The 26,399-nt window shown below is 34.2% G+C and overlaps 2 protein-coding genes across 4 annotated transcripts in view; both read left to right on the forward strand.

The window, feature by feature from the left end:
• Positions 1–6,914, forward strand: part of LOC102506745 (transmembrane protease serine 11C-like) — a 54,804-nt gene extending 47,890 nt beyond the window's left edge. For 2 of the 3 annotated variants that reach the window (XM_006185067.2, XM_032459181.1), the window contains exons 9-10: positions 280–422; positions 5,766–6,914. In XM_006185067.2, the coding sequence (XP_006185129.1) occupies positions 280–422; positions 5,766–5,927 (305 nt within the window). In that variant the 3' untranslated portion in view covers positions 5,928–6,914. Of the gene's footprint in view, positions 1–279; positions 754–5,765 lie in introns of those variants that run through there. The other variant, XM_032459178.1, reaches the window with a different exon arrangement.
• Positions 6,915–9,726: 2,812 nt separating this feature from the next.
• Positions 9,727–23,372, forward strand: GNRHR (gonadotropin releasing hormone receptor). Its single transcript, XM_006185069.2, has 3 exons — positions 9,727–10,538; positions 20,986–21,077; positions 22,402–23,372. Exons 1-3 carry the CDS (start codon positions 10,017–10,019, stop codon positions 22,535–22,537), a joined length of 750 nt encoding a protein of 249 aa, XP_006185131.1. The 5' UTR covers positions 9,727–10,016; the 3' UTR covers positions 22,538–23,372.
• The last annotated feature ends 3,027 nt before the right edge of the window (positions 23,373–26,399 follow it).

Below are 26,399 nucleotides of genomic sequence, written 5' to 3' on the forward strand. Positions count from 1 at the left end.
CATACATGTAATAAATATAAACTTCCAAAACAATTCAAAAGAAAAAAAAATCCCACCTTATCTGGATGAACATACTAACTATTTCTAAATAAGGTCATTTTTAACAATAGCTAGATGTGTTCGTAACACCTTTATTACTCAGAAAGGAGACAAAAGCAAGCTTAATTAAAACATATTTTTTATATTGGTTTGGAAATTGTACATAGTATCGGATACTAATAACCTAGCTAGAGAGATTACTATTGGCATTAGAAAAATTACATAATTTTCTTCTTTTAGGAGCGAGTCCTAATATACTCCAGAAAGGATTAGTGAAGATTATAGATAATAAGACCTGCAACAGTAAAGCAGTATATGGTGGTGCAGTCACACCTGGAATGTTGTGTGCTGGGTTCCTGGAGGGGAGTGTGGATGCCTGCCAGGTAAATCTGCCTATTCCATTTTCAGACGGAGCTTTTTATGTGGTTTTTAATTTCCAATTAACCTGTTCAGTTGTTTCACTGACAATTTTTAAAGGCTTAATTATGTTTTATAGCCAGAGTAGCTGGTTACAATTATATTGCTATCTGATAGGTCTCATTATAGTATGAAAGGGCTAAACCACCCTTACTGTTACAAGAAGCTGTGAGTGAGGGTGAGGATAAGACTCAATTTGGAATAAGCAATAAAGAGATGAAATAAAATATTGGTGAATTTAATTTGACTCACCCTCTTTCACAGGAAAACTCTCAACTGAGTCTAACACCAAACCTAATGATCATGGAGCTTTCTTAATTTAGACTGATTCCAATATCCCAAGTATTTTATTTATTTGAAAACACTTATATAGCATCTTCATGTGCCAGGCACTGTTTTAAGCTCTTTATGAATAATAATTTATTCAAGTTATGATAACCTTGTGATGTATGTTTATACTATTATAAACCCTATTTCTCATGTGAAGAGACTGAGACAAAGAGATCAAGTGGTTTGTCTAAGCTAACACAGACGTTAAGTGGCAGAACTGAGATTTAAATTCAGGAAACTAGACTCCACAGCCTGTATTCTCAAGGCTACACTGAGTTGCCTCTCCATATGCTAATATGCTTCAAATACCTCTGATCCCATTCATAAGCAATAGTCCTAGAACTAACAAAAATACTACTGTGCTTATCTAGGCACACAGAATTAGTGATAAATCCAGGAGGAGGCTTATTTTATTCATTCAATTTAATTTATTCGTTATTCTTACACTCTGGGAGCTAGAAGATGTGCAAACAAGTACTTACAATACATAATCATCATCTCTCATTACAGATTCCCATCTTCCCAACTGTCCCACTAAACCTATTCTTCAAAGTCATGACAAATTTCAATTTTTGTCCCTCTCAGTTTTCTCTGTCATCCACAATCCTATGACTCTCTTGTAATCTTGTGCAGCCTAGAACCCATGCTTTATTATTTCAGCCACTACTGACAGCACCCTCAGTGATTTCACCATCTTCTGCTTTCCCTACACCCATTCTAATCTCCAAACACAGGGCAACTATCTACTTTATTTGCTTTTATATGCAATTTCCTGAGCACAACTAGAAGCAATCTTGCAACCTTATAAATATAAAGCTTTATGTCACATAGTTACAGCTGGGTCCTTAACACACTATAGAATTCTTTAATGCATCTTTTTATGGTGCCATATCAAACTTTTAGTATATTCATTGAATATAACCCACCATGCCCTTATATACCCTAACAAATGACATTTCCTCCCACTAACAAGAAAAAAAATGAAAGCAACTGCTCCTTTAATTTCTTTTCATCCTGAGAGATTTGTATTTTGCTTATCCTTAACCATATTAGCTCAGGATGAACAAGTTTCTTCAACAATTCAAAGCTAATCTTTTGCCTATTCCTTATCCACTGTTTTCATCTACACAGGTATTTGAACTTTTCATTAATTTTGAACTTTATTCCATATTTTCCAAACTTCCACTATAATGGACTCTTCTACATAGTCTGCAAACATTATTAGTTCTCTCCCTTGAAAATATCCTGTTCTGTGTTTCTTTTTCCCTTCTTGGTCAAATCTTTAAGGATAGTTTACCACCATTGTTCCACATTCTCAAACTTATTCACTCTCTGACCCACTACTTGCAGACTTTTGCCTTACTAGTCCACTGAAAGTACTCTAGCTAGGATTACTAATGATTTTCTAATTGTCAAATTCAATAGATGCAGAGTAGTAAATGGACTGGAAACAAGTGAGCTAGAGACAGAGGGATCTACTAAAATATTTTGCCTGAGAAAGGATATAAGGGCTTCAACTAAGTAAGAATAAAGAGAATAAGACAGCTGAGTTAACAAGACTATGGGACTGATCAAATGTGAGGAAGAAGAAAAGGAGGAATACACGCTAGCTCCATAGTTTTCCCTGAGCAACTGGAGAGAAGGTGTACAGGAGAAAGAGTAGATTTAAAGAGAATAAAAGTTCGATTTGAAGTGTGCTAAATTTTAGGTGCCTGTGGAATATCCAGGTACATATGTCCAAAATGGCATTGTAAATGAAAACCTTGAGCTCAGGATAAAGTTCTCGCTAGAGATATATACCTGAAAGTCATTGTCACCTGGGTGGTAGTTAAATTCATGAGCATGGATACAACAGCTTAGATAAAGTGTGTACAATAAGAAGGCACTACATAACAGAACTCAGGTACACACACTTTTAAGGGGCCAACATTACAAGATACAAAAGATGAGAAAACAAAAAGCATAAGAAATTGGTCTCATAGGAGTCCACGGATCAGAAAAAAAGAGGGTAGTTAATAGTGACACATGCCATCAAGAAGTCTATTAAATTCAACAATTATTTATTGATAATGTTTGGAATGGTACATTGGTGGAAAAACCATTTAGAAGGAAGCTGAGTAAAAGATTTTTAGTTTGATGAGATCTCGTTTAATTTTGCTTTTGTTGCCCTTGCCTGAGGAGATGTATCCAAAAAATATTCCTAAGACCAATGTCAAAGAGGTTACTGTCTATGTTTTCTTCTAGGATTTTTATGGTTTCAGATTAAGTCTTTAACCCATTTTGAGTTTACTTTTATATATGGTGTAAGAAAATGGTTATTTTATTCTTTTGCATGTGGCTGTCCAGCTTTCCCAATACCATTTATTTGAAGTGACTGTCTTTCCCCCGTTGTATACTATCCTTGCCATATGAAAAGGTGCTCAACATTGCTAATCATCAGAGAAATGCAAATCAAAACCGCAATGAAATATTACCTCACACCTGTCAGAATGGCTATTATCAAAAAGACAAGAAGCAAATTTTGGCAAGAATGTGGAGAAAAAGGAACCCTTGTGCACTGTTGGTGGGACTGTAAATTGGTGAAGCCACTACATTCCACTACTGGAAAACATTTAAAAATAGAACTACCATATGATCTAGCAATTCCACTCCTAGGGATTTATCTGAAGGAAACAAAAAAAACCCACTAATTTGAAAAGATAAATTACCCCTATGTTCATTACAGCATTATTTATAACAGTCAAGATGTGGAAGAAACCTAAATGTCCATCAATAGGTGAATGGATTAAAAAGATATGTATAAATATGTATACAATGGAATACTACTCAGCTATAAAAAAGAATGAAATGAAATCATCTGCAGCAACATGGATGGACCTGGATGGTATTATACTAACTGAAATATGTCAGACAGAAAAACAAATACCATATGATTTCATTCATATGTGGAACTAAAAAACAAAACAAAACAGAAACAGACTCACAGGTACAGAAAACAATATGATGGTAACCGAGGTGGGGGAGGGCAGGGGACAGATGAAATAGATGAAGGGGATTAAGAGGTACACACTTCCAGCTATAAAATAAATAAGGAAGACATAATATACCCATAGGGAATATAGTCAATAACATTGTAATAACTTTGGTGACAGATGGTAACTGGACTTAGTGTGGTGATCATTTCATAATGTATAAAAATATCAAATTACTGTGTTATACACCTGAAACTAACATAATATTATGTTAATTATAACTCAAAAAAAAAGTAAGTTGAGAATGGAATGAGAAATTAGAAACATCAATATAAATTACTACTTCAAGTTGCAGAGCTATGAAAAGAAGATAATTAGGGCAATAGAGGAAGTCTTAAAATCCAGAAAAGTTGTCATTTTTCAGGTAGGCAAGACCAAAAAAAAAAAAAAAAGTATGTCTGGAGGGAAGAGACAGTGGAGAAAATGAAGACATATTAGGAAAAAACAAATAAACAAAACAATTATTCATAGAATAAGGTCCTTGATCCAAAGAACAGATGGGAGGATTAACCTTGGAAAGAACCAAATACAGCCATTTGTCTGAAAAGGAGAGTAGAAACAGATGTGAACTGGTGGAGGTGAGCTGAAGGAAAGAGATGATGGGAAGTAATTGTTTAATGGGTATAGAATTTTAGTTTTGCAAGATGAAATAATTTCTGGAAGTGAATAGTGGTGATGATCACACAATATGGTCATTGAATTATATACTTAAAATGGTAATTTTTATGTTATGTGTATTTTAGACAATTAAAAATAATGATTTTTTAAATTATGAAATGAGAAAAATTTGGATTGGCTGCTCTTAAAAATGAGAAAGGAATATGGCTAAGGACACACAACTGTTGGGGAGAGGTGTTGGTTTGAGGATGTAAATTTATAACATGGTTTTCAGTGTATAGTTGGCCCAGATTATAGTGAAGAAGAAGGTAAGGAGCTAAGAATCTTGCTGAAAGAGTAGTGGATAAATTATGCAATATAGTCACATAAAGAAAGATGGGAAATAGGAAGTAAGAGAAAAGAGAGGAGTCAAAAAGTTGGCATTCTTAATGAGGTTGAAGCCACATGTAGAGTGAAAAGAAGTAGAGTAAAAATACTGCAGTCATAATGCTAATAATAGTGTTTCAGAGGTGGAGCTATTCCAGGTGATGACAAGGAGTGACATGGAAATGTTTAATAAATATGTAAATAATCAAAATCAAAGAAACCAAAAGACTATGGTTTCATCAAATGGGTGTTGAAATTATCCAGGATGATGGAAAAGATTTGAGCACAGGAAAATCCAGATGCCATGGTGTTCCATCATTCTGGAAAAATGGCCTAAACATCAGTAAATGAAAACCATATGGAGTGTAGAGGGTAGTTTAGTCAAATTATACAATTCTGAAAACTGGAGGGATGTTTCCACAAGATTTAAAGAGCAGTAGTCCAGTGCTGGTGGTGGATATATATAAACTTTTTTCCTCAATATATGCCTGAAAATAGGAGAGTTTGGGGAGGTGATCAGAGAGTTCCTCAGCATACTGTTATGGCATTAGCAACAATATCATAAATATCTCTTTTGGGTAATTATTCAGTTTAAGTTTTTCATACTTTTTTAAAATTTTTGTACTGTTATATCCAAGATATAAACTTTTATGTTTGATTTAAATAAATGATTATAGAATTCAAAAATATTCTTGACTAGAATCATTTTAATATTGAAATTTTAACATTGAAATGTTGAATTCTTAAAATTTTAAAATTGAAAATCAAAATGGAAATATTTTTAAAATAATTAAAATAACATCTTAATATTGAAATATAAAAATTTTTTAGTGTTGAAAATTTTTAATATTGAAATACATTTTTTCCCTTCTTCTGTATCTCCTTGTCTTTACTGTAGAAGAGAAAAATAAGCAGTGTTCACCTTTAAATTACAGTAATTGCATATACTTTTTCTCTTTCTAGGGTGACTCTGGTGGACCTCTGGTTGGTGCAGATTATAAAGGCACTTGGTTCCTTGCTGGTATTGTAAGCTGGGGAGATGAATGTGCTCTTCCAAACAAGCCTGGTGTCTACACTCGAGTGACATACTATCGAGACTGGATCATGTCCAAAACTGGTCTCTAGTGCAGAAGTGCTTTATAGATGAAAATTCAAATTTTATACCCTTGTTGTAAATATAGCTGTAATTCCTAAACCATATTTAATTAGAATCACCTCTCTTTATGCACATTTAATTTGCAAATTTAAACATATATAATTTTAGAACTGTGAAAATTTTTTTGTATATTAGACTTTGACAAGGGTTTAATGACAGTAATGGGCCACAACACATCATTTCCCCTTTTATCCTTTTCCAGACTGATGGGAATTATGAGTAAATATGGATTATGGGTTACCAAGGAAGTCTTCTCTAATTCTTTGCAGATCCAGGTCCCTTGGAAAATCATAGACTAGATGTTAGCAATAAACTCCCCTCCGAGTGTATAAATAATCCCCTGCTGAATCACAAGGACTCCACAAGATCCACATATCTGTAGGTTGTAGCCTAGGAAGTTGCAATAATACTGCCTATAAAATTTTTTCAGGAAACTGTACCTGTTTTCTTTCTAGTCTTTGTACCAATGCTATCCCTTCTCTTTTTATGTCTTCCTCACCTTAAGTGACGCAAAACAGGCTGATAATCCCATGGAGTGCTTTGATAGATCCCGATGCTTGTTGATTTGTCCCTATTTCTCTTTCATATAAAAATGAGGCCATTCACTGTCATCACCGGTAAGGTGAAGACAACAATGGTCCTGACCTCTAGGGCTGTTGTAAGGATAAATGTACTCATACGTGTAACATGCTTAGAAAAGTGCCTGATACAGTAAGTACCCAGTAAATGTTAAATATTATTAATAGTGTCATTATTGCCAAAATCAATGAGCAGAACTAGATTCATAGTTCTTTGAACTTCTTAAATACATCAAATGTCACTCACCTTCTGCTTCACTTACCCACTTCCACAGCCATATCCTGTACTTTAGTCTTACTCAGAACAGCTTCACACATCTGGAATCTTAAATTCAAGTTTTTATCTACATTACTTCCTTATAGCAGAGTGATTCAGTTATACATCCATCTGACTAATACAACATTGTAAATCAACTGAACATCAATGAAAAAATAAATAATATAAAATTTAAAAATTATTGTGAGAAAAAAGAAACAAATAATGAAGCATTTACACGCCAGTGTTTTGTTTTGCTTTTTTTTTCCTTTCCCTAAATGTAGAAGGCAAAAGACAAAATATACTTCGGTATAATCAGATCTTACCATGAACATTTTTTCCTTTCTTCTTCTGGTTGCTGGCCCACATATAATAGCTTTTCAGGTTTATAAGGACTATCCAGTGGTACCTTGTTTTGTCTCAAGCATATGGCCCTGATCAGATTAACTGACATGATGTATATGCAAAACTTTTTGAGTCCTTCAGAATAATTATCTGTTATAATCAGGACTGTGTGATTTTAAGGAACCAATTATAGCTAATACAGTAGGTATAAAATTTGTCACAGAATCAGATGTGAAAAAATGCCTTTGTTTAATATTCCACATAAATATAACTTCACTCCCCTAAAATCTAAATAGCTGAGGGCTCAACAAATATATTTCTTTCAATCTATTGTGAACTTGTAGATTAAAATGCTATTTTCTAATGTTATAAATATTTTAGTTTGTAATATAGTTTAACTTATTTGGGTGTTCTAGTGGGAATTTTGATTTTTCTTTAACGATCTGATTTTGCTTATTGATTCTTACTTACAGTGACCCTTATTATGTGCAAATTTATCTATTTGCTAAAATTTATTTGTAACCCCAAAATCATATTTGCAGAGATTTTATAATTATTCCCAGACATGTGCATTCACAGAGTTTTCACTTTGCCCAGGGAATTTCCCAGCTAAGTGTCAACAAGGCAATGTTCTGCCTTCTAGTTTCAGCAATTATATTACAAGCAAGCATCCATAAAAAGGAGGAGGAACTTTGCTGATCTGTAACTAAGGCTTCTCCAGAGTGTGCCAAAGTGAAATGTATAATATGTGAAGAAGCCATGGAAAAGCTGGAAAAGTTAGGAAACTTATGGATTCATGAGATGAAGGCTCATTTTTTTTTAATGTTGTAGACAGCATTGTTTGAGGCTGAAAGCCAAAGAAATTTATGGTAACTGGCTTGCACATTTCAAAAGGTGACACAGTGTGAAAATGTCAAATTGCAGGTGAGGCAGTTTCTGTATATCAGGGATCTTAGGAAGAATTTTTTTAATGAAGTATAGTCAATTTACAATATTAAAGAATTTTTTAAATATCTCCTATGTGTTATGGGGTTATGTGGAAAAGCAGGTGTTCAACACCAATGAGTTTTGGCTTGTTTGACAAGAACACTGGCATATAAAACTAAATGATGCAAATGGTGTTATTGGCTTGCAGAAACACAAACCCTGTATTTTCACTAGGAACAACGGTTCTGTATTCACTAATTTAGCACTCATGGCAACTTTACAGAACATAACTTCCACAAATAATGAGAGTTGACTGCATTGTATATTGATGCTATATCTTTGCTTTAAAATCCATGTGCTACATTTTTCTAAAAAACATAGTCCTCTTGATTTCTGCCTCATCTGTTCTTCCCACTAATTTTTCTAAAACAGTCCATTTCAGGACCGGAATAATCCATTAAAAAATATTTCCAAACCCTTCAGAAAGCCACTTACAAAGCCAGAGTCCATGTCCTGCAGTATAATATTGAATCCAAGTCTGAAAGTAGTGAGAAAAGCCAATATTTCTGATCATGTGGTGACAACCAAAGGGGAACCCAAGTAAGCTACTGACCTAAGTGGCTCAAGACCTAGGAGCCAGCACAGAAGGAGCTGAGGAGGCACTGAGGGTACATCCAGTATGCTTATCTAATCTTCTGTAGTACCCAGTAAGCTCCTTTGGGCCTGGATGATGCCATAGGCACATTTTAATCACCTGCCAAGGCCAAGCGAGTTTACATAGCAGGTATTTAGTAACTATTTATTAAATAAATGTGTATAAGACAGAATAAATAAATAAATGAACCAACAAGAATGGGCCATCTAAATCAAAATAGCCACTTTTACTTTCAAATTTATTCCCTTGTTTGGCTATAACAGAAGCAAGCTAGTTGACATAAGACAAGTCAAGCTGGTGATTTAATAAATTCCAATCTAAGCCATACTAGTATTAGTAAACAACATCATCAAGCAGTCACCATGAAAGTTAAAGCAACAACGCAGAGAAAGTTTCTAAGTGGCCCTAGTGTAAAACGATCAGACTGCATATAAAGGAATATAAACAAATATTCACTTATAAACATATATGGTTGTGGTTACAGCATTTATACAATATTCTCTCCAATATCCAGTTACCCTCTGCAATAATATGCAACAATGGCAGCACGGTATTTAGACATTTATAAAATCAAGGCGATTACAGAAAAAACAGTTAATGATTTTACTCTAATTTAAGCATGGATGATCTGACCTTTAAGATTGATTGAGAAATTTGAATGCAGCCCAATTTGTATTAGATCCAATTGATTCTGTTAAGGTATTAAATTGATGTTTCACGGAGGATGGTTTGAAATAAACATATTTATCTAGTGTTTGAATGCTCTGCAGTGTGTGATTAAAAAAAAAAGAAATGTTTTTGAGAAATGTATAAATTCTTCAAACAACAAATTTCAACTGGATCAAGTTCTTTTTTTAGTTTTTTTCTTTTTTATTTTGCATCTGCTGAACACAAGATGAACATTTAATAGTTTTGAGAAAACCTCTTCATTAAAGTTACTTGAATCTTACCAAGTGAATTTTAAATTCAAAAACTAAGCTTCAGACATCCTTCTTCATTTAGAAAAATGTTGTGAAAACCAGGCCATCTGCTGAGGTACTACAGTTACATTCGGCCCTCAGAGAGCGCTTGGCCAGCTCTGCGTCAGCGCTCTATTGGATTACAAGCCCACAAAACAAGTTCACCTTGATCTTTCACTTAAAATATAAAACATCTCAGGGACAAACTTTGACATAAATATGTAAACCTGTGACGTTTCCATCTAAAGAAGGCTGAAATAAAACAGAACCTTTTGGTTCAAATACAATAAAACAACAGAAGCACCAGAAACAAGTCTTGACGCTCTCTGTCAGGAAGGATGGCAAACAGTGCCTCTCCCGAACAGAATCAAAACCACTGCTCAGCCATCAACAGCAGCATCCCACTGACACAGGACAACCTCCCCACCCTGACCTTATCGGGAAAAATCCGTGTGACAGTTACTTTCTTCCTTTTTCTACTCTCCACAACTTTCAATGCTTCTTTCTTGTGGAAACTTCAGAAGTGGACTCAGGGAAAAGAAAAAGGGAAAAAACTCTCAAGGATGAAAATGCTTTTAAAACATTTGACCTTAGCCAACCTGTTGGAGACCCTAATTGTCATGCCACTGGATGGAATGTGGAACATTACTGTGCAGTGGTATGCCGGAGAGCTCCTCTGCAAAGTCCTCAGCTACCTGAAGCTTTTCTCCATGTATGCCCCAGCCTTCATGATGGTAGTGATCAGCCTGGACCGCTCCTTGGCCATTACGAGGCCTCTCACTATGAAAAGCAACAGCAAGCTCGGACAGTTCATGACTGGCTTGGCCTGGCTCCTCAGTAGCATCTTTGCTGGACCACAGGTAAACCAGTATCATCAACTTGTTAGGGTATGGAGATCCAGAGTTCCTATCTAAACTTGAATGAAGGCCTTATCAAAGGCAGTATTGTATTATCTCTTAAGAGCTTGGGCTCTGGAAGTCAGAGTAGAATTTAATCCTAGCTTTGCTCTTTTACCTTGAGCAGATATCTTAATCTCTCTGAGTTTCAGTTTATTCCTTTATAAAATGGAGGTAATGCCTACTTTATGCACCTTTTGTGATGATTCAACAAGCTGTGTGTTAAAGTGTCTATCATAATCTCTGGCACATAGTAAATGCTCCTCTAAAGTGTAGCTATTCTCCAGTTTGACCTAATCCCCATTCTATTCTTCCACCTATTTTTCCTTTTATTCTGATTGACATGGTAAATTGAGAGAATCTTTAGGAATGATGAAATTTGCATAGGTAGAATGTACGCATTACTTGTTTTATATGGGTCTTCTTGAGTCTTCTGTCATTGCAGATCAGAGAGAAATAGTCCTGATTAGTACTTTGTTCTGCAGTTTGCAGCTGTGTGGGACTGAATAGAGAGAAAATGTAGGAAATCTTAGACTTTTGGAAATTTAAATATTTCTCTGAGGTTGACTTGAGCTTTTCTGGAGGTGGGTTAGACTGTAACAGGCTGTTAACAAAAGTATGAGACTGTCTGTGCAGGCACAGGCCCTCTTCTAGAGGAGGCAGACTTCTCTCCAGACTGTTTTCATTACAGGTAACCTGGTTAATTGACCTGCAGAATCTGCCTTAGCAATAGTCAGATCTCCAAAGAAAAGGACACATTCTTGAAAATGGCAAAGATCCTTTAATAACAGATGAACAGGTTGTCTCTATGCTTGTAAATGTACTGTATGATGAATCCAGGGTACAAGAATATGTCAAGAATTAAAGTCAGAATTTCCCAAGATCCTCAAAAACTTGCCACTACAAATGGAAATGTATCTAGATGTTCTAAACTGGCCAGGTGACTTAAAAACAAACAAACAAAAACTGCCACATAGGACTCACAAAATAGTGCAAGGTACTAGAAAGCTAGACAACTAAATTCTCCTACCAATTCCTCCCTTAACATTTTTTGAACAGCAGTATGTGTTTTATGACAGGAGAAATGGGAAAAACCAAAATGTTTTTATTTCTGTGGAGGAAAGTATATTACAGTTATTCTTACAAGGGTTGCATATACAAGAATTAGTTTAGCAAATATGTCACTTAAAATGAGTTTACTTAGCAAAGGCTTACACTCTGAAATTTTCCATTTTATTTCTTTAAAGTATGAGTGCTGCTTATTGTCTAGTTTTCTTAGAGAAGATAAACACAAGTTAAGTGACTAACACTGAGCCTGGTAATCATGAAGCAATGAAACACTGTCAAAGAAAGAAAATGTCATTCAGTTGTAGAGGTAAAAATTATGCAAAACAAATACAACTACGTACTAAAAAGTCTTTAAACCTATTACAAGTGTCAGAAGAGAGAGAAATGAACAAGAGTAGAAATGGTGAAGGTTTTACAGTAAAGATAGGATAAACTGAGTTTTTAAGGATGAGTCGTATTTGAATGGAAAAAATAATCCAAGGATAACATGTAGTTTTCAGCAAAAGTTAAGGGAATAATTTTCATAGGAGTCTTGTTTGACTGTAGTAAAAGACCGAGAGTCAAGAGTAGCAGGAAATTAGATTCAGCGGCTGCTGCCGTTCCTTTGACCTTGGAGCACACTATTTTTTTGTCAGAAAACATTGGGATTATGTATTTGCTTGTCTCTGCCATTATGGTATATGTTCTTACAATAGTGAAGAGTGTTGTGTTCAATTTAATTAATATTCACAGTACTTAATAAGATACCTAACAAAAACAGAAATTTAAAATGTTTGGATACTTTGGTTTCTCTTTGGATGAAATAAGTCTGTCAGTGCTTACTAAAAAAAAAAATTTTTTTTTTTGAAGAAATGAATCAGTAAATGCGGGTGGGATGGATGGATGTAACAGAAGACATTGCTAGCCAGGGGAAATTCTAAAAGTAATGTGGAAGCCATATAACCTAGGTGAGTCCTGTGCAAGGAGTAAATTTTTTTTTCCGGTTTTATTGAGAAATAATTGACACACATCACTGTATAAGTTTAAAGTGTACAGCATGATGGCTTGATTTGCATATATTGCAAAATTATTGTCACAGTAGATTTAGCTAATATTCATCATCTCATCCAGATACAATAAAAAGAAAAGAAAAAAGAAAAAATCTTTTTCTCCTTGTGATGAGAACACTTAGGATTTACACTCAGCAACTTTTCTATACAGCACACAGCAGAGTTAACTGTGTTGTACATTATTAAAATGATTTTTTAACAAAATATTTTTAAGAAAATTTACATAGAGTCTAATGGCGTGGAGAGAGACACAAAGAAGCCTTTTCAGATCACCTGGCAATGAGGTGATCAGGCTGGGGGCTAGGATGGTGTCAGAAGAGGTGGATAGTATTTATAAGGGACATTTCAAACAAAAAACAAAGATTGGCAACAAACTGGATTTAGGGGGTTAATAACAGAACGAAGTAAAATAAAGCTCCAGTATTTTTAACCAAGGAGTTTTAAAACCTGTCTTGAAATGGACAGGTAGGTTGGGAAGAAAAGCATGTGTTTGTTTGTCTGCCTGCCAAGTTATCTGAAGGGGAGGGAAGGCAGGCTATTAATAGAGCTAAAAAAAAATTTGCTTTAGGACATGATCTTGACAACATAAGGTCTTTATATAATACAGCTATTTGGAAAGTAGTTGGTAATTTGGGGTACTGATGTAGATGAAAGTCTAAACAAAAGTACAGATAAGTCAATTTGTGATCATAACTGAAATACAAACCAACAATTTCACTTTCTTTTAAAGGACTCTCCCAGAGACTATAAATAAAATATTGACTAATTTATCTAATTATTTTCACCTGAGTATATCACAGCACTAATAGCAAGAAAACACCAAATACCTATCTTAATGATAAAAAGAAAATAAGAAATTAATTTTGAATTGCTTAGGAATTTCCTATAATAGCCTAAACTCAAGCGCATTACTTTACCTGAGAGATTTGTGTGAGTATGGGCCACAGCAAACGGTAGTACTGTTTCATTTTATGAAGCAAAGGACTCATCCTTACTTTTAGCAGCACTTTAAATTTATAAAGCACTTCGCTGAAATTTCCTGACAAACCCCGCATTCATCATCTTACTCACACTGACTCTGTGAGGTCCATAAAAGCTGTGTTACTATCCCCACTTCACATGTAAGAAAACCTACAAAGGGAACCTTTGAAAACCACGGCACTCAGAACTTTTTGACAGTGACCCAGAGAAAGAACTACATACTACGTAAAGACCTTGTGTCCCTTTTTCTCACACACCTGTAACTGAGAAAAGTTTTCATAAAATAAATATTCTACTCTGTTCCATTTCATTTTTTAATGTTGTTGCAACCAACAACTGAAGGGCACAACCTTCAGTTTGAAAACCACCAATTTAAAGGATTTATTGTTTGTCCAGTGCCACTTGACCTGTTGGACTTATGTCTTTTTATTAAGTCCAGTTTATCTTTTCATTATAGCTGTCTGCTCTCTCTCTGAATGGAAGAGGTTTCAACCCTGTGACTAATGTTATGTGTATTTGATGGAGAAGACAAGAGGAAGACAGGGCTTTTTACTTCCAGACGGTGTGACACACAGGGAGTGTACTGCGTACTTCACCCATTCTACTGGAAAGCCCACTGACAAAGGCGCATCCTGCTGTGGCTAATTACATTGAAAGGATGACGTTAATCCTCATCCTTTGGTGCATATGTTGATAGTTTGTCACTCGAGTAAGTCATGCCTAGGTTGAAAAAAGAAAAAAAAAAAAACTGACAAGCTAGTTGTCACATTCCTGGGAATCTGGGAATTTCTGACATTTTGCTAGAGGTCAGAATAACCAGATTTCAAATTGCCCACCTTGGTTTTCCACCTTCCTGATAATGTCAGAGTTCTGTGATGATTTGGAGATACATTTTCAGAAGTTTCTGTGTAGTATGGCCAAAATGTCCTACTTTTTGCCAGTAATGGAATTTTCTTTTAAAACAAAAGTCTATGTGGAGCTTCAAAAAATGAAACTGATATAAGAGGAGAAACTGATATAAAAGCTCCAGCTAAAGAGGGAAAAGGGAGCCCCAGTCCTTTGCTTGGTTTTTCACTCACCCCAGTCAGTCTCTGAAGACCTCAGATCTCCCTGCAAGTCTGAAAGGCAAAGGGATGGTAGAAATGGTGTGGGCATTAGATTTAAACAAAACTGGCTTCAAATCTCAACCCTGTGTCCTACCAGCTATTCTAAGTAAATTACCTAACTTTAAGTTTAAAAGGTAACTGTTTAAAAATGTTTAAAGTTTAAAAAGGTAACTGTAAAGAATAAGTTGTAAAGAGTAAGGTATGTGAAATCATCAGTACAAGACTTTATACTTAAACACTCACTGCTATTCATTCCTTCCTTCATTATAGAGTTTTTGAAGTCAGGAGAAAAACTAATAGGGAAATATGAGTATGAAAATAAAATGATTCTTTAAGAAACAGCAAAGAAAATTTCTTAAATAAAGATTACTTCAAAGTTCTCAAAATTATAACATTCATTCTGACTGGTAAGCAAATTTAGCCAATGTGTTCCCTAGTCACAATACCATCCACTCACTCTGAAAGCTATATATGCCAGAGCATAATAATTCAAGTCTTGAAAGTATTGTTTCTAAAAGAAGGATAAAAAAAAGGATGGAAGGGAGATACAGAGAGGGGGCAAAGAAAAGAAAGAGAAAAGAAAAGAGAAAAGAAAGGCAAGGCAAGGTAACAACCAAGGAAATCTGGTTTAAGACCAGCTATGGTTAGGCTAGTAAGTGCATGTTAAGGAGAAAACATTTTCTGAATTAAGTGTGTCCATAGCTAATTAAGAAATTACAAGGTTTCTAATGATAGTCATCTAAGACCACAAGAATTCCAGTGTAGCAGATTATTTGCAGATAGAGTTCATTTCACTAGTTCATCTGTGTTACTATGGAGACTTACAAGTTGACAGCTTTTAAATTCTATATGTAACCCAGGCCTGCAGGGAAATAGTTATCTCTCAATATCCTGGGGGATTGGTTCCAGAGCACACCCAACAAGATCCCACCCCCCACCCCTACCCCTGCAGCACATAACAAAATTCCCAGATGCTCAAGTTCCTTACATAAAATGGTGGTGTATTTGCATATAATCCATGCACATCCTCCTGTATACTTTAAATCATCTCTAGATTACTTTTAATACCTAATACAATGTAAATGGTATGTAAATAATTGTAAATACAATGTAGATGTTACATAAATAGTTACTGGATCTTGGCAAATTCATGTTTTGCTTTTTGGAACTTCCAAAAATTTTTTGTCTGAGTATTTTCCCATCCGCAGTTGATTGAATCTGCAGGTGTGGAACCTGCCAATATGGAGGGCTTGTTGTATCTGAGCAAATCCGTTAGTCTTTGATGTAAAGACGTGTGGTTTGAAGAAATGAGGAGGCTTGCCTGTTACAGAACTTACAGAGCTAGAATGTACTTCTGAACTTGATAAGTAGCCTAAATTCAGTAAAATCACAAGTGTACAATATGCCAAGAATGGGACTGGAACATAATAATGGCATACCAGTAGCAGATACAGCAATAATAATGATGATGATGATAAATAATAGTCATTGAGGATGTAAATATGTGCCAGGAACTGTGCTAAATGCTTTTGTGTTCATTATTTCATGCAAGGCTCCCAACAATAATTTAGATACAATTATTGTCTTTATTTTATTCATGAAGAAACTAAGGTTAAGAATACTATATAACGCTCAAGATTACCATCTGGTAAGTGAAGGTGTCAGTACATCCAGTTACCCAAAAGCTTGTAACCACTATACTGCATCCCACTATGCAAGAGTGCCTATTTCCTTTTTTCCTGTAGGAAGCTGGAGAAGGAAGAGGCAAGAAAATCTTAAGGTGAAAATAGGTAGTTAAGGGATATCAGGAAAAATATATGGTATACATGTATGAATATAGAAATAAGTATATATGATACATATTTATAAGTTATGTGCCTCAAAATTTTTATTATAATAATGGTTATGATTTATATAGTGCTAACTGTGTGCCAGGTACCACTCTAAGTGCTTTGCAAGTATTTACTTGTGTTTAATTGTCATGACAGCCCCTAGAGGGAGATACTATTAATATCTCCATTTCACAGATGAGAGAAACCTGAAGCACACCATCTAAAGATAATCACCCTTGGAAAATATTAGGTCATGGTGTCATTACTGTGGGGGAAAGTGGGGGTTAAAAATAATATGCAAAGAAGGAATAGCATTTGCAATTGACTGTAAAGATAGAAAATGAATTGCTATTGTTTATGGCAAAATAAAGCAAATGGTGATGAGAACTGGGGTCAGGCATGAGAGAAGAGAAACATAAAGAAATTAAAGAAATATAATCCAAGGACAAAAAAGCCACTGGAAGTAAAGTGGATCCCTGTAGTAATCATTGAGACAAACATGGCCTTGGAGGTGAAAAATAAACTGAATTAAGGCTAAAATAAATTAGTTTATGGGCAAGTAAGATTCTGAATTTCCATAACACTATTCTATACCTCTCTTTTTGAAGTTACCAATCTATTATAGGTGTTACATATATTCTACATCTCCCCTACCAAATATTTAATTCCCTGATAGAAGGTATATCTGCTCATCTTTTATAACAAAAAGCACCTAGTATATTTTTTAACCAAGTAGTTGCTTTAAAAATAAGCATTTGTTAAATAAAGATGATAACCAAAATCGAATCATAGTACTATATTTCAGTCACTTTTATTAAAAGTTTCATCATTTATAACTTAAAAACATGAAATATTGAAGTGAAAATGTGACCCAGTGCAAAGCATAAAGTCAAACTCAGGTCATCTGGTTCCAAGCCTGTGTCAGGTGGTGGGGAGAAAAGGAAAGATATTTAGAAATGTAAGATTCTCAGGTTCTATGTGAAGGAACCCTTCCAGAGACTTCAAGTCACATCATCTGTTGGGTAAAATTCAAAACTGAACTTTAAATAAATTCAGGTTTCAGAGAAGGATGGAAAACTGAAAAGGTCACTTTGTAATGTGAAAAAAGTTAGTCTGGATCATAAAATAGAATTTGCTGAACGCATGTCTGAGTTTCTTGACTTTAAGATTGATAATATGATCATTTGGCACCCTCTAGTGGAATGATTTACAAATTCTTTTTTTTTTTTTTTTTTTGCCCTTGAAGCTGAAAAAAGATCTGAAACTGAAAATCAACATTTTAATTACAAATAAAAGAAATAAGGGGGAGGGTATAGCTCAATGGTAGAGTGCATGCTTAGTATGCACAAGGTCCTGGGTTCAATCCCCAGTACCTCCACTAAAAATAAATAAATAAATTTTAAAAATAAATAAATCTACCTCCCTCCCTCCCCAAACACCCCCCAAAAAGAAAAGAAATATAATTACACTTTATACTATATTTACTTATATTCTATTACATTTGTGTTTATTTTATTATATTTATATATTATACTTCATTAATTTTTTTCTACTCTACAAGCAAAGAAAGGAAAAACAGTACTTTTTTAAAGGCACGCTCTACTCTTACTCCATCACCCCAAAAAGGAAAGAAATTCTGGGCTTATTAAATTAATTAAATGCCATTTAAATTTACTAATACAATCAAAAACTTAAAAAACTAACTATTTCCTGCATTTGCTTAAAAATTTTAAAATCCTGTAACACTTGTCTTTGAATTAACTTGCTACGGGTTAATTGGTGCTTGGGCACTCTTACCTTTTCATTTTAATAATATTTCATGGTAAATGAGGTTTTTCAGTAGAAAACCTTGGAAAGGACAAGGAAAGAAGAATGCTTGACCAATGGGGAAGGAATAAATAAATGTCCACTAGACCTTGTTTTTGAAAACTACTTGCAATGTTTCCGTAGCAGTTGACCCAATTTGTTCTTTTTTTTTTAACATGATTTCACCCTTAGAGAAAGGCTGCAAGAATCTTACAAAGATTTCTAGGATATCTTTCTCTCAGTTTCCCTGAATATTAACATTTTATCACATTTGCTTATTCACTTTATTATGTTTTATGTGTATTTTTTCTGGATTGTTGAAAAATAAGTTCAGACATGATTCCCCTTTCAATACCTCAGTGTGTTCTTTCTAGCACATAACCACAGTTAAGTACCAAAATCAGGAAATTAGCACTAATACAGTACTATTATTTAATCTACATACCTTATTCATATCTCACCAGTCATATCAATAATGTCCCTTTTAACAAAAGAAAATCCAGCATTATGCTGTCGATTCAGTCTGCTTTAAACTGCAATTGTTCCTTGGTCCATCTTTGTGTTTCATGACATTGACATTTTTGAAGAGTTCAGGTCAGTTATTCTGTAGAATGCCCCTAAATTTGAGTTTGTCTGATGTTTTTTCATGGCTAGTTTCGGCAGAAACACTAAAGAGGTGATGCTGAGTTCTCAATGCATTATATAAAGAAGCAAAAACTGCCGATTGGTTCCGTTACTGGCAATGTTAATTTAATTATTAGGTTATTTCTCTACTGTAAAGTTATTATTTTATTCTTTAGAGTCATAAATATCCTGCAGGTAGATACTTTGAGGTGATGTAAATAAACTATTCTCCTCAAATTTATACCCATATTTTTACCATCTATTGATGACTCTTGCCTGAATCAATTATTGTTATCGTGATTAAGAAATGGTAATCACTACTTCCATTATATCTTTTAGATTGGTTAGTTGACTTTCAATAGCAACAAAGAGCTTTTTCCTCTCCCCATTTATTGATGTTTTGTAATTTGTATCAGCATGGAGTCACGGATTCTTTCTTTATTCAGTAGCTTATCACTCTCTTCTATCAGAGTTTGGTTTTGTTTTTCATGCTTAAACTGTCCCAGATTTGGCCAATGGGAGCTCTTTCAAACTGGCTCCTGAACTCTTTTCACATGCTCCATTACTCTTTGGGCATTTCCTGACTTTTTGGCATAACAAACTGTTCCAGGCACGTGTTGTACTTTGCTTGCCCTTGCTGTAGGACCACCTACTATTCCAATGAGTTCCTTTTGGTAGAGAAGGATGTTTGGAAAACAAAACCTGGGTACTAGAGTGCTGGGTGTGCTCATTGCTACTGGGTTGTCATTGTTCCTAGGCTCTCTCTGCAGACAGAGCTGGAAAATAAATATATGTACATGTATACACACACACACACACACTCTCACACACAGAGATTTTCCTTACTCTTTTTACAGCTGTATAGCAGTATATGGTGTGGTCTACCACAGTTTATTCTGCTACTGTCTCATTAATTTATATGTAGATTATTTTCAATGTTTTTCAATTACAAATAATGCATCAATGAATAATCCTGTGCATACCTGTTTTCATATAATAGAGGCAGGGGTGTATCTTCAGGGTAAATCCTTGAATGTCAGATTGCTAGGTCAAAGATAAATGCATTCGTTAGTTTGTTATTGTCAATTTATTGCTAAATTACCCCTCTTAATGGTTTACCAATTTGCATTCCCATTAGCAATGAATGAGAGTCCATGTTTCCCCACAACCTTGCCATGAGAGTGTGCTGTTTTGTTTTTTAATTTGCTAATTTTGATAGTAAAAAATAGCATATCAGTGTAGCCTTAATTGGTTGGCATCACTCTTATAATGAGTGAGGTTGAACATCTTTTCATATGCTTAAGGGCCACTGTTATATCTTTTCTTTGTGAACTGTCTGTTCATGTCTTTTGACCTTTTTAATGGGGTTTTATGTCTCAAAAATAAAGTTTAAAAAAATATGTACTTTGAGGGCACATCCTAAATGTCAGACACAGTTTTATGTGCCATAGATAAAACAATGAAATCGCAAAATCATTTGTGAAAATTTTCCTCAGCATAATTGCATCTGATATGGAAATACAAACAAGGTTTAAATCTTTGTTTGATGCCTGTTCTGCAAGGTTGAAATAATTTCCAAAGAAATTCAAAATCCTACAGATCCATTCACATTACCCAAACACATTTTAAGTAAAGATCCACTTAAAACTTTTTGCAGAGATGCCAAAAGGTTATTTTCAAGAAGTTTAGAAGTTGCTTTGGGTAATGTTAGAAGGCTAGCAGAACACAGAGGAGAAAACTTTCAAGAAAACTTTCAAATGCTGTTTGAAAATAAGCAATCTCCCTTTTTAAATTTTTTTTAAAATTTTCTCATACAGTTATATATCTTCAGGATGATCCATTTAGCAGACAGCTCTGGACAGACAGACGGTTTCTCTCAATGTGTAACACACTGCAGTTTTCCACAATGGTGGCATGAAGCCTTTTATAACTTTTTCACCTTCAGCTGCCTCTTCATCATCCCTCTTCTCATCATGTTGGTCTGCAATGCAAAAATCATCTTCACCCTGACAAGCGTCCTTCATCAGGATCCCCACAGTATGTATTCCTTAGACTAGCTGTTAACTGTGGGTAAACAGCTTTCTAAAGCAACTCAAAGCAGAGTAGTACTTACTATGTGCCAGACATTGTTCTAAGCAGTTTACCTATATTAACCCATTTAATATTCACAATCACCCCCATAAGGCAATACTTTTATTATCCCCAATTTACAGAGGAGAAAATTTAGTATCTTCTAATATTCTAAAATTTATACCATGGAATTAAAGATGAAAGGACATTTATTCCATTTAGGCAGTGTAAGCATTGGCAAATTGTTCCCACTGGGCCATCGCAACACTACAGCAAACACCTGATATCTAGAATATAGCAAAGTACAACTCGTTAAATGGTAGTCAACAGACTTGTTAAAGTTAAGCTGTTCTGTTTCACATTCAAATCCCCTGTATCCACACAATGTGGATTTTTTTTAATTCTTTTTTTTTCCTTTTTAAAAAAATTCTTGAGAACATTGAGTCCTCACAAGCACAGCTTGTTTTTGCAGATTATTTTCCAAACATGTACAAAAGGGAACCAAAACTGAGAATCCCTTAAGAACCTGAAGGGGTGCAACATTAGAAGCTACGATTATCCAGTAGCAAGTGTTCCAGCCTTCAGCTGCCAGCTGCTGCTTCTTCCTGTTCCCAAGAGTTAGCAGGATGAAAATGTCTTCCCCGTGATTGTTTTTTTTTTTTTTCTTGGCATCTGGGCATGCACAGTTCAGCACCTTGAAGAAGTCAATTTTTGCCCACGTACATTTGTGAATACAGGCCTTAGAGCACTTGATGCACATAGTATCCACACACTGCACACTTGTGTGTGTGTGTGTATGTGTGTTGGGTGTGGGAAATATTATTGAATGTCATTGACTATTTCATTTTTAACTTCACAGACGTGATTGTGCCTTCTTTTTTTCAAGAATCTGGTACATTCTCAAAAAGGAAAATTTATAAAGCATACGTGGTTCTGTTGGCTTGACAACCAAAAGATAGGGAATTCAACCCAGCTCAACCTCAGTCTGCTCTCTCAAATTTATATAATTTATTTAAGAATTTGAGTAACCTCATATTTCAAATCTGTATTAGTTTAGTGGAAATTTAATTTTAAGAGCATTACTACCTTTAGTAGTTTCCACTTATTATGTAACATAGTAGAAATCTTGAAATATAAACATGCTTTTCAAATTATCATTATTAAAAATACTAGAAATTTGCTTCCATTGTATTCATTAGGTTGAATTAGTGATTTTGTCTTCCTATTTTGTCTATTTTGGCTTTGTAATAAAACCAGTCACTTAACACCTCCTCTTTTCTCCATCTAAAAGGACTACAACTGAATCAATCCAAGAACAATGTACCACGAGCTCGGCTGAAGACCCTAAAGATGACGGTTGCATTTGCCACTTCATTTACCGTTTGCTGGACTCCCTACTACGTCCTAGGAATTTGGTATTGGTTTGATCCTGAAATGGTAAACAGGGTGTCAGACCCAGTAAATCACTTCTTCTTTCTCCTGGCTTTTTTAAATCCGTGCTTTGACCCACTTATATATGGCTATTTCTCTCTGTAACTGTCAGACTACATAGGAAATCATGTAAAGAGAGCAAGATAATGAATTTCACCTTTGGGGAATGATCAACACAAAGCATATTGCAGTACATTTACATATAAAAGAAGCAGAGTTTCAGGTTATATTACTATCCACATTCTTTTAGAAATCACATTGTTAGAGATTTAACAAGGGAAAAAATTTTCAGGAAAAATAATGAAATATTTCCCCTTAATCATAAGATTCTGAATTAACCTCTGCTTTCTGAGCTCCCATAACCCATTATGTGGGTTTTTTTTTTTAATCACTTTCTTCTTTTATAATAATATATCAGTGTTTAAAACTGCCATGGCTGTTTTCAAAGAGAGGCCAAAAAGTAAGGCTGAGAAAACACAACACAGTCCTAACCTCAGCACTACAGGGGAGTTTTTCTCCAAGGGGGTTTAGCAGCAATTACAATCTTACGCTAAGATAATATGTAGACCACAGGAATAGTATTTCCCCTGCCCATATGATCAGTTTTCCCTCCTGTGATTAAAAAAAAAAATGCAATGAATCTAATTTTCCCTTTGGCTTCAAAAGCATTCTGATGTTTGGAGTATTCAGCAACCAACCTGCCATCCACTCCTCCAACCTGGCAAGACTCACAAATAGTTCTCCTTCATCCCCTTGTTTACATGGTACAGGCTGTGAAGGGCTGCCATGTAAAAGGAAGCCTTAGAGGGGTCTGCATTTGGACAGGGGGTCAGAACACACCTCTTGGCTGTGGAGTCTATGGAATCTGTGGTAATTAAGTGTAGTAATAAAGACATTGTTTTAAAATACAATCAAGAAAAGACCTATACTGATTATGTTTTATACATAATATACTCTTTTTTTTAATATGAGGGATTTTTCTTCTATCTTCTGATCTTCCTAAATCCATAATCTATGAATCTCTAAAAAGGTAAATAAGAAATCAAGCAAATGCACAAGCAAAAATTTATTTGATATGTAAAATGAACTCTGAAAACCACACTTTTAATATATAGGAGTCAAAAGAAACAGAAGAATATTAGAAAGAGGAAAAGACAAGTTCTCTATAAGTGTGTAACTAACACCTGTTGATATTTACATTTAGTGACATGGTTTCCACAAAACATCGACACAGTATCTCTTTTAATTCAGGCCTCTGTTTCAAGCCATCACATGGAAAGGGGGTTAGGGTGAAAGGGTTCTAAAATATCCATTAAATGAGAAAGTCTCATAAGGGACTTACAAGAAATTCAACCACTGTTTATAACTTTTTTTAAAAAATAGGTAAAATACTATTATATTCACATGAGATATGAAGTACCACACAAAAGATGAAATGTAATTTCCACATATTCCAGGCCATGTGGAACTGTGGAAAGTAAGTTACTAATTAGACTAATAGTAGGTCTTTCCTTTCTTTACTTTTCTTTTCTCATACTTCCAGTTTTCTAGTGTTGTGTTTTGTTTTTTTTTCCACATCCTAGATTAGTTTCCAATTCTGTCTCCATTGGTTCTATTTCTATCACCGTTGAACTCCTTCCTTCTATTCTTTCATTCATATCGTCTTTTTCACTAAACTCATACATTTAATTAACCAATCTATGCCCCAATCTACAGTTAAGTTGAGCAAGACTCAAAATCTGTAATATGCTAAAATGCTTAAAGTTAAATTTAAAGGTGTGTATGCTAGTTCTGCTAGATGACACAGGAATATAAATAAGAAAACCAATCTTCTCCACATATCTTTATCATACATATACTTACTCCTAACTAGTAACAATTCTTATATATGGATTTAAAGGCAAAAATATACAAGATACAATCCAAGGGCTTTAGTAAATATACGTTTAATGAATACATGTCAGCTTGGATTTTATATGTTCAAGATACGTTTTACTTAGACATGTTCTCAGGCATTTTTAATACATTAACTAAAGGGCTATTCAAAATCTTGATGCAGGGGATTTTCACCCGTGATCCATATAGAAAACAGTATTTCAATGCAAGTGCTTTTCTTTTATTCCTATTTATATTATTTATATGCTTAAAAACATTAACCTGAGAGAGGTTTTTAGGCCAAAACAGACTGCCAAAGGAGCTCATGTCACAAAACAGGTTAAGAATTCCCAATTGATTTTTATATTTACAAAGAAGTTTATGAGAATTAAAAAGTATCAGTGTATTCATTTATTTATATATACATTAAAATATTAATATTGAAACTGGATTACTCACCATTTTCAAACTTAGAAACTCTCTCAAGGCTCAATATGTAATGAAAATCTTTGCAGTAATAGGTATATTATACAAATATTGTGACCCATAAATTATAACATGGAAATGAATTTAAACCAAAATTCATAATCCAAAACATATGTGTGAATTTTAAGTTAAAAATATGCAACTCAAAAGAGGGCACTTAATATTTGATATTATAGTCATTTGCTCTTTTCCCATCATAATAAAAGATGAGGATTCCTTGTAAAAAAGGATATATCAGATAATTAATATTCTATTGTGGCTGCCTCCTCTATTTAGCATATAAAAGTGGTCAAAAAATGGATTTCCTCTTACAATTCAACTTAGTAATAAATGACATAGACAAGCAACAATGAATTAAACAAAGATTGCACAAATTCAACTTCAGCCTACAAAAGACAGATATCATAGCTTAAAACAAATAAACAAACAAACAAAACTACTGGGGTACCACAAACATTATTTTCCAAGAAGCTTAAATCAGTGTAAATATATTAGGAATTTTTTTAACTGTCCTGGTCTCAGAACTTACTTGGTAGTCATAAAATGATATTTGTGAGCATTTAAAATATATTTAGAATTTTATCTATTTTACTTTTAGCCTAGTTTCAAATGTTTAACCAATTCCTTAAACTTGTCTAATTACTATATTTGTGTCCATAAGATGCTAAATAAAATAAGGTTCAATTTAATCTTTAATTAAGATTAATTGAGTTAAATCTTCAATTTAATTCTTATGGTTATTAAGTTTAAAAATTAGGTTTAAAACAATTAGTCTAATTTTTAAAATTACATAATATATAAAGTGCATGCATAGGAACAGTAGAATATATGCAAAAAGTGTTGATATAGTTATCTGAGTGTTTTTTTTTTCATTTTCTTTTTTGTGAATACCTGTATTCCAAATTTCCAAAATGAACATATATTACTTTCATAATGAGAGAAAAGTACAATAAATATTATATGTATGTGTATGTTTGTATGAGTTTTATTTTTTGCATCACTGTTTCTGTTAGAATGCTTTCTGCTGTAATTAATAGAAATGACAGACTAGAGGTAGCATGTTTTTATGTTATAGGAATTCCAGAAGTAAGCATGCAGAGTTGGTTAATTCAGAGCTTTGAGTCATTTTCTCTGCTTCCACTAGGCTTTATTTTAGTGATTAGAAGTTAGTTGTCACCAATGAGAAGTCTCAAAGGCAGAAGGAAAAGGTGGCTTCTCACCCTGCATCTCTCTTTCCCAGACCCCTCAGCACTTCCTCTGAAACTGGGCTACAATTGGAGCACATGACCACTCATAAACTAATCACTAGCAAAGGATAAAGGGATTACCCCAAATACCTTAAGGGTATGTTTTATCTTCTGGAGAGCAGCACTCAATTTTCCTGAACATTTAATTCACCAGGTAACAAAAAACAAATTTTAATAAAAATAAATAAATAACTATATACATATATATATGAATAAATATAAAAGTTCTTTTTTTCTCTCTTTTTTTCTT

Source organism: Camelus ferus, chromosome 2 (assembly GCF_009834535.1).
Source record: "Camelus ferus isolate YT-003-E chromosome 2, BCGSAC_Cfer_1.0, whole genome shotgun sequence".
Classification (NCBI taxonomy): domain Eukaryota; kingdom Metazoa; phylum Chordata; class Mammalia; order Artiodactyla; family Camelidae; genus Camelus; species Camelus ferus.

Bases quoted from the DNA above. Each gene is read 5' to 3' on its own strand.
- GNRHR (XM_006185069.2), top strand. From the start codon at position 10,017: ATGGCAAACAGTGCCTCTCCCGAACAGAATCAAAACCACTGCTCAGCC. The intron at 10,539-20,985 runs GTAAACCAGTAT...TTTCACCTTCAG, and splicing joins GCATCTTTGCTGGACCACAG to CTGCCTCTTCATCATCCCTC. The intron at 21,078-22,401 runs GTATGTATTCCT...TCCATCTAAAAG, and splicing joins CCTTCATCAGGATCCCCACA to GACTACAACTGAATCAATCC.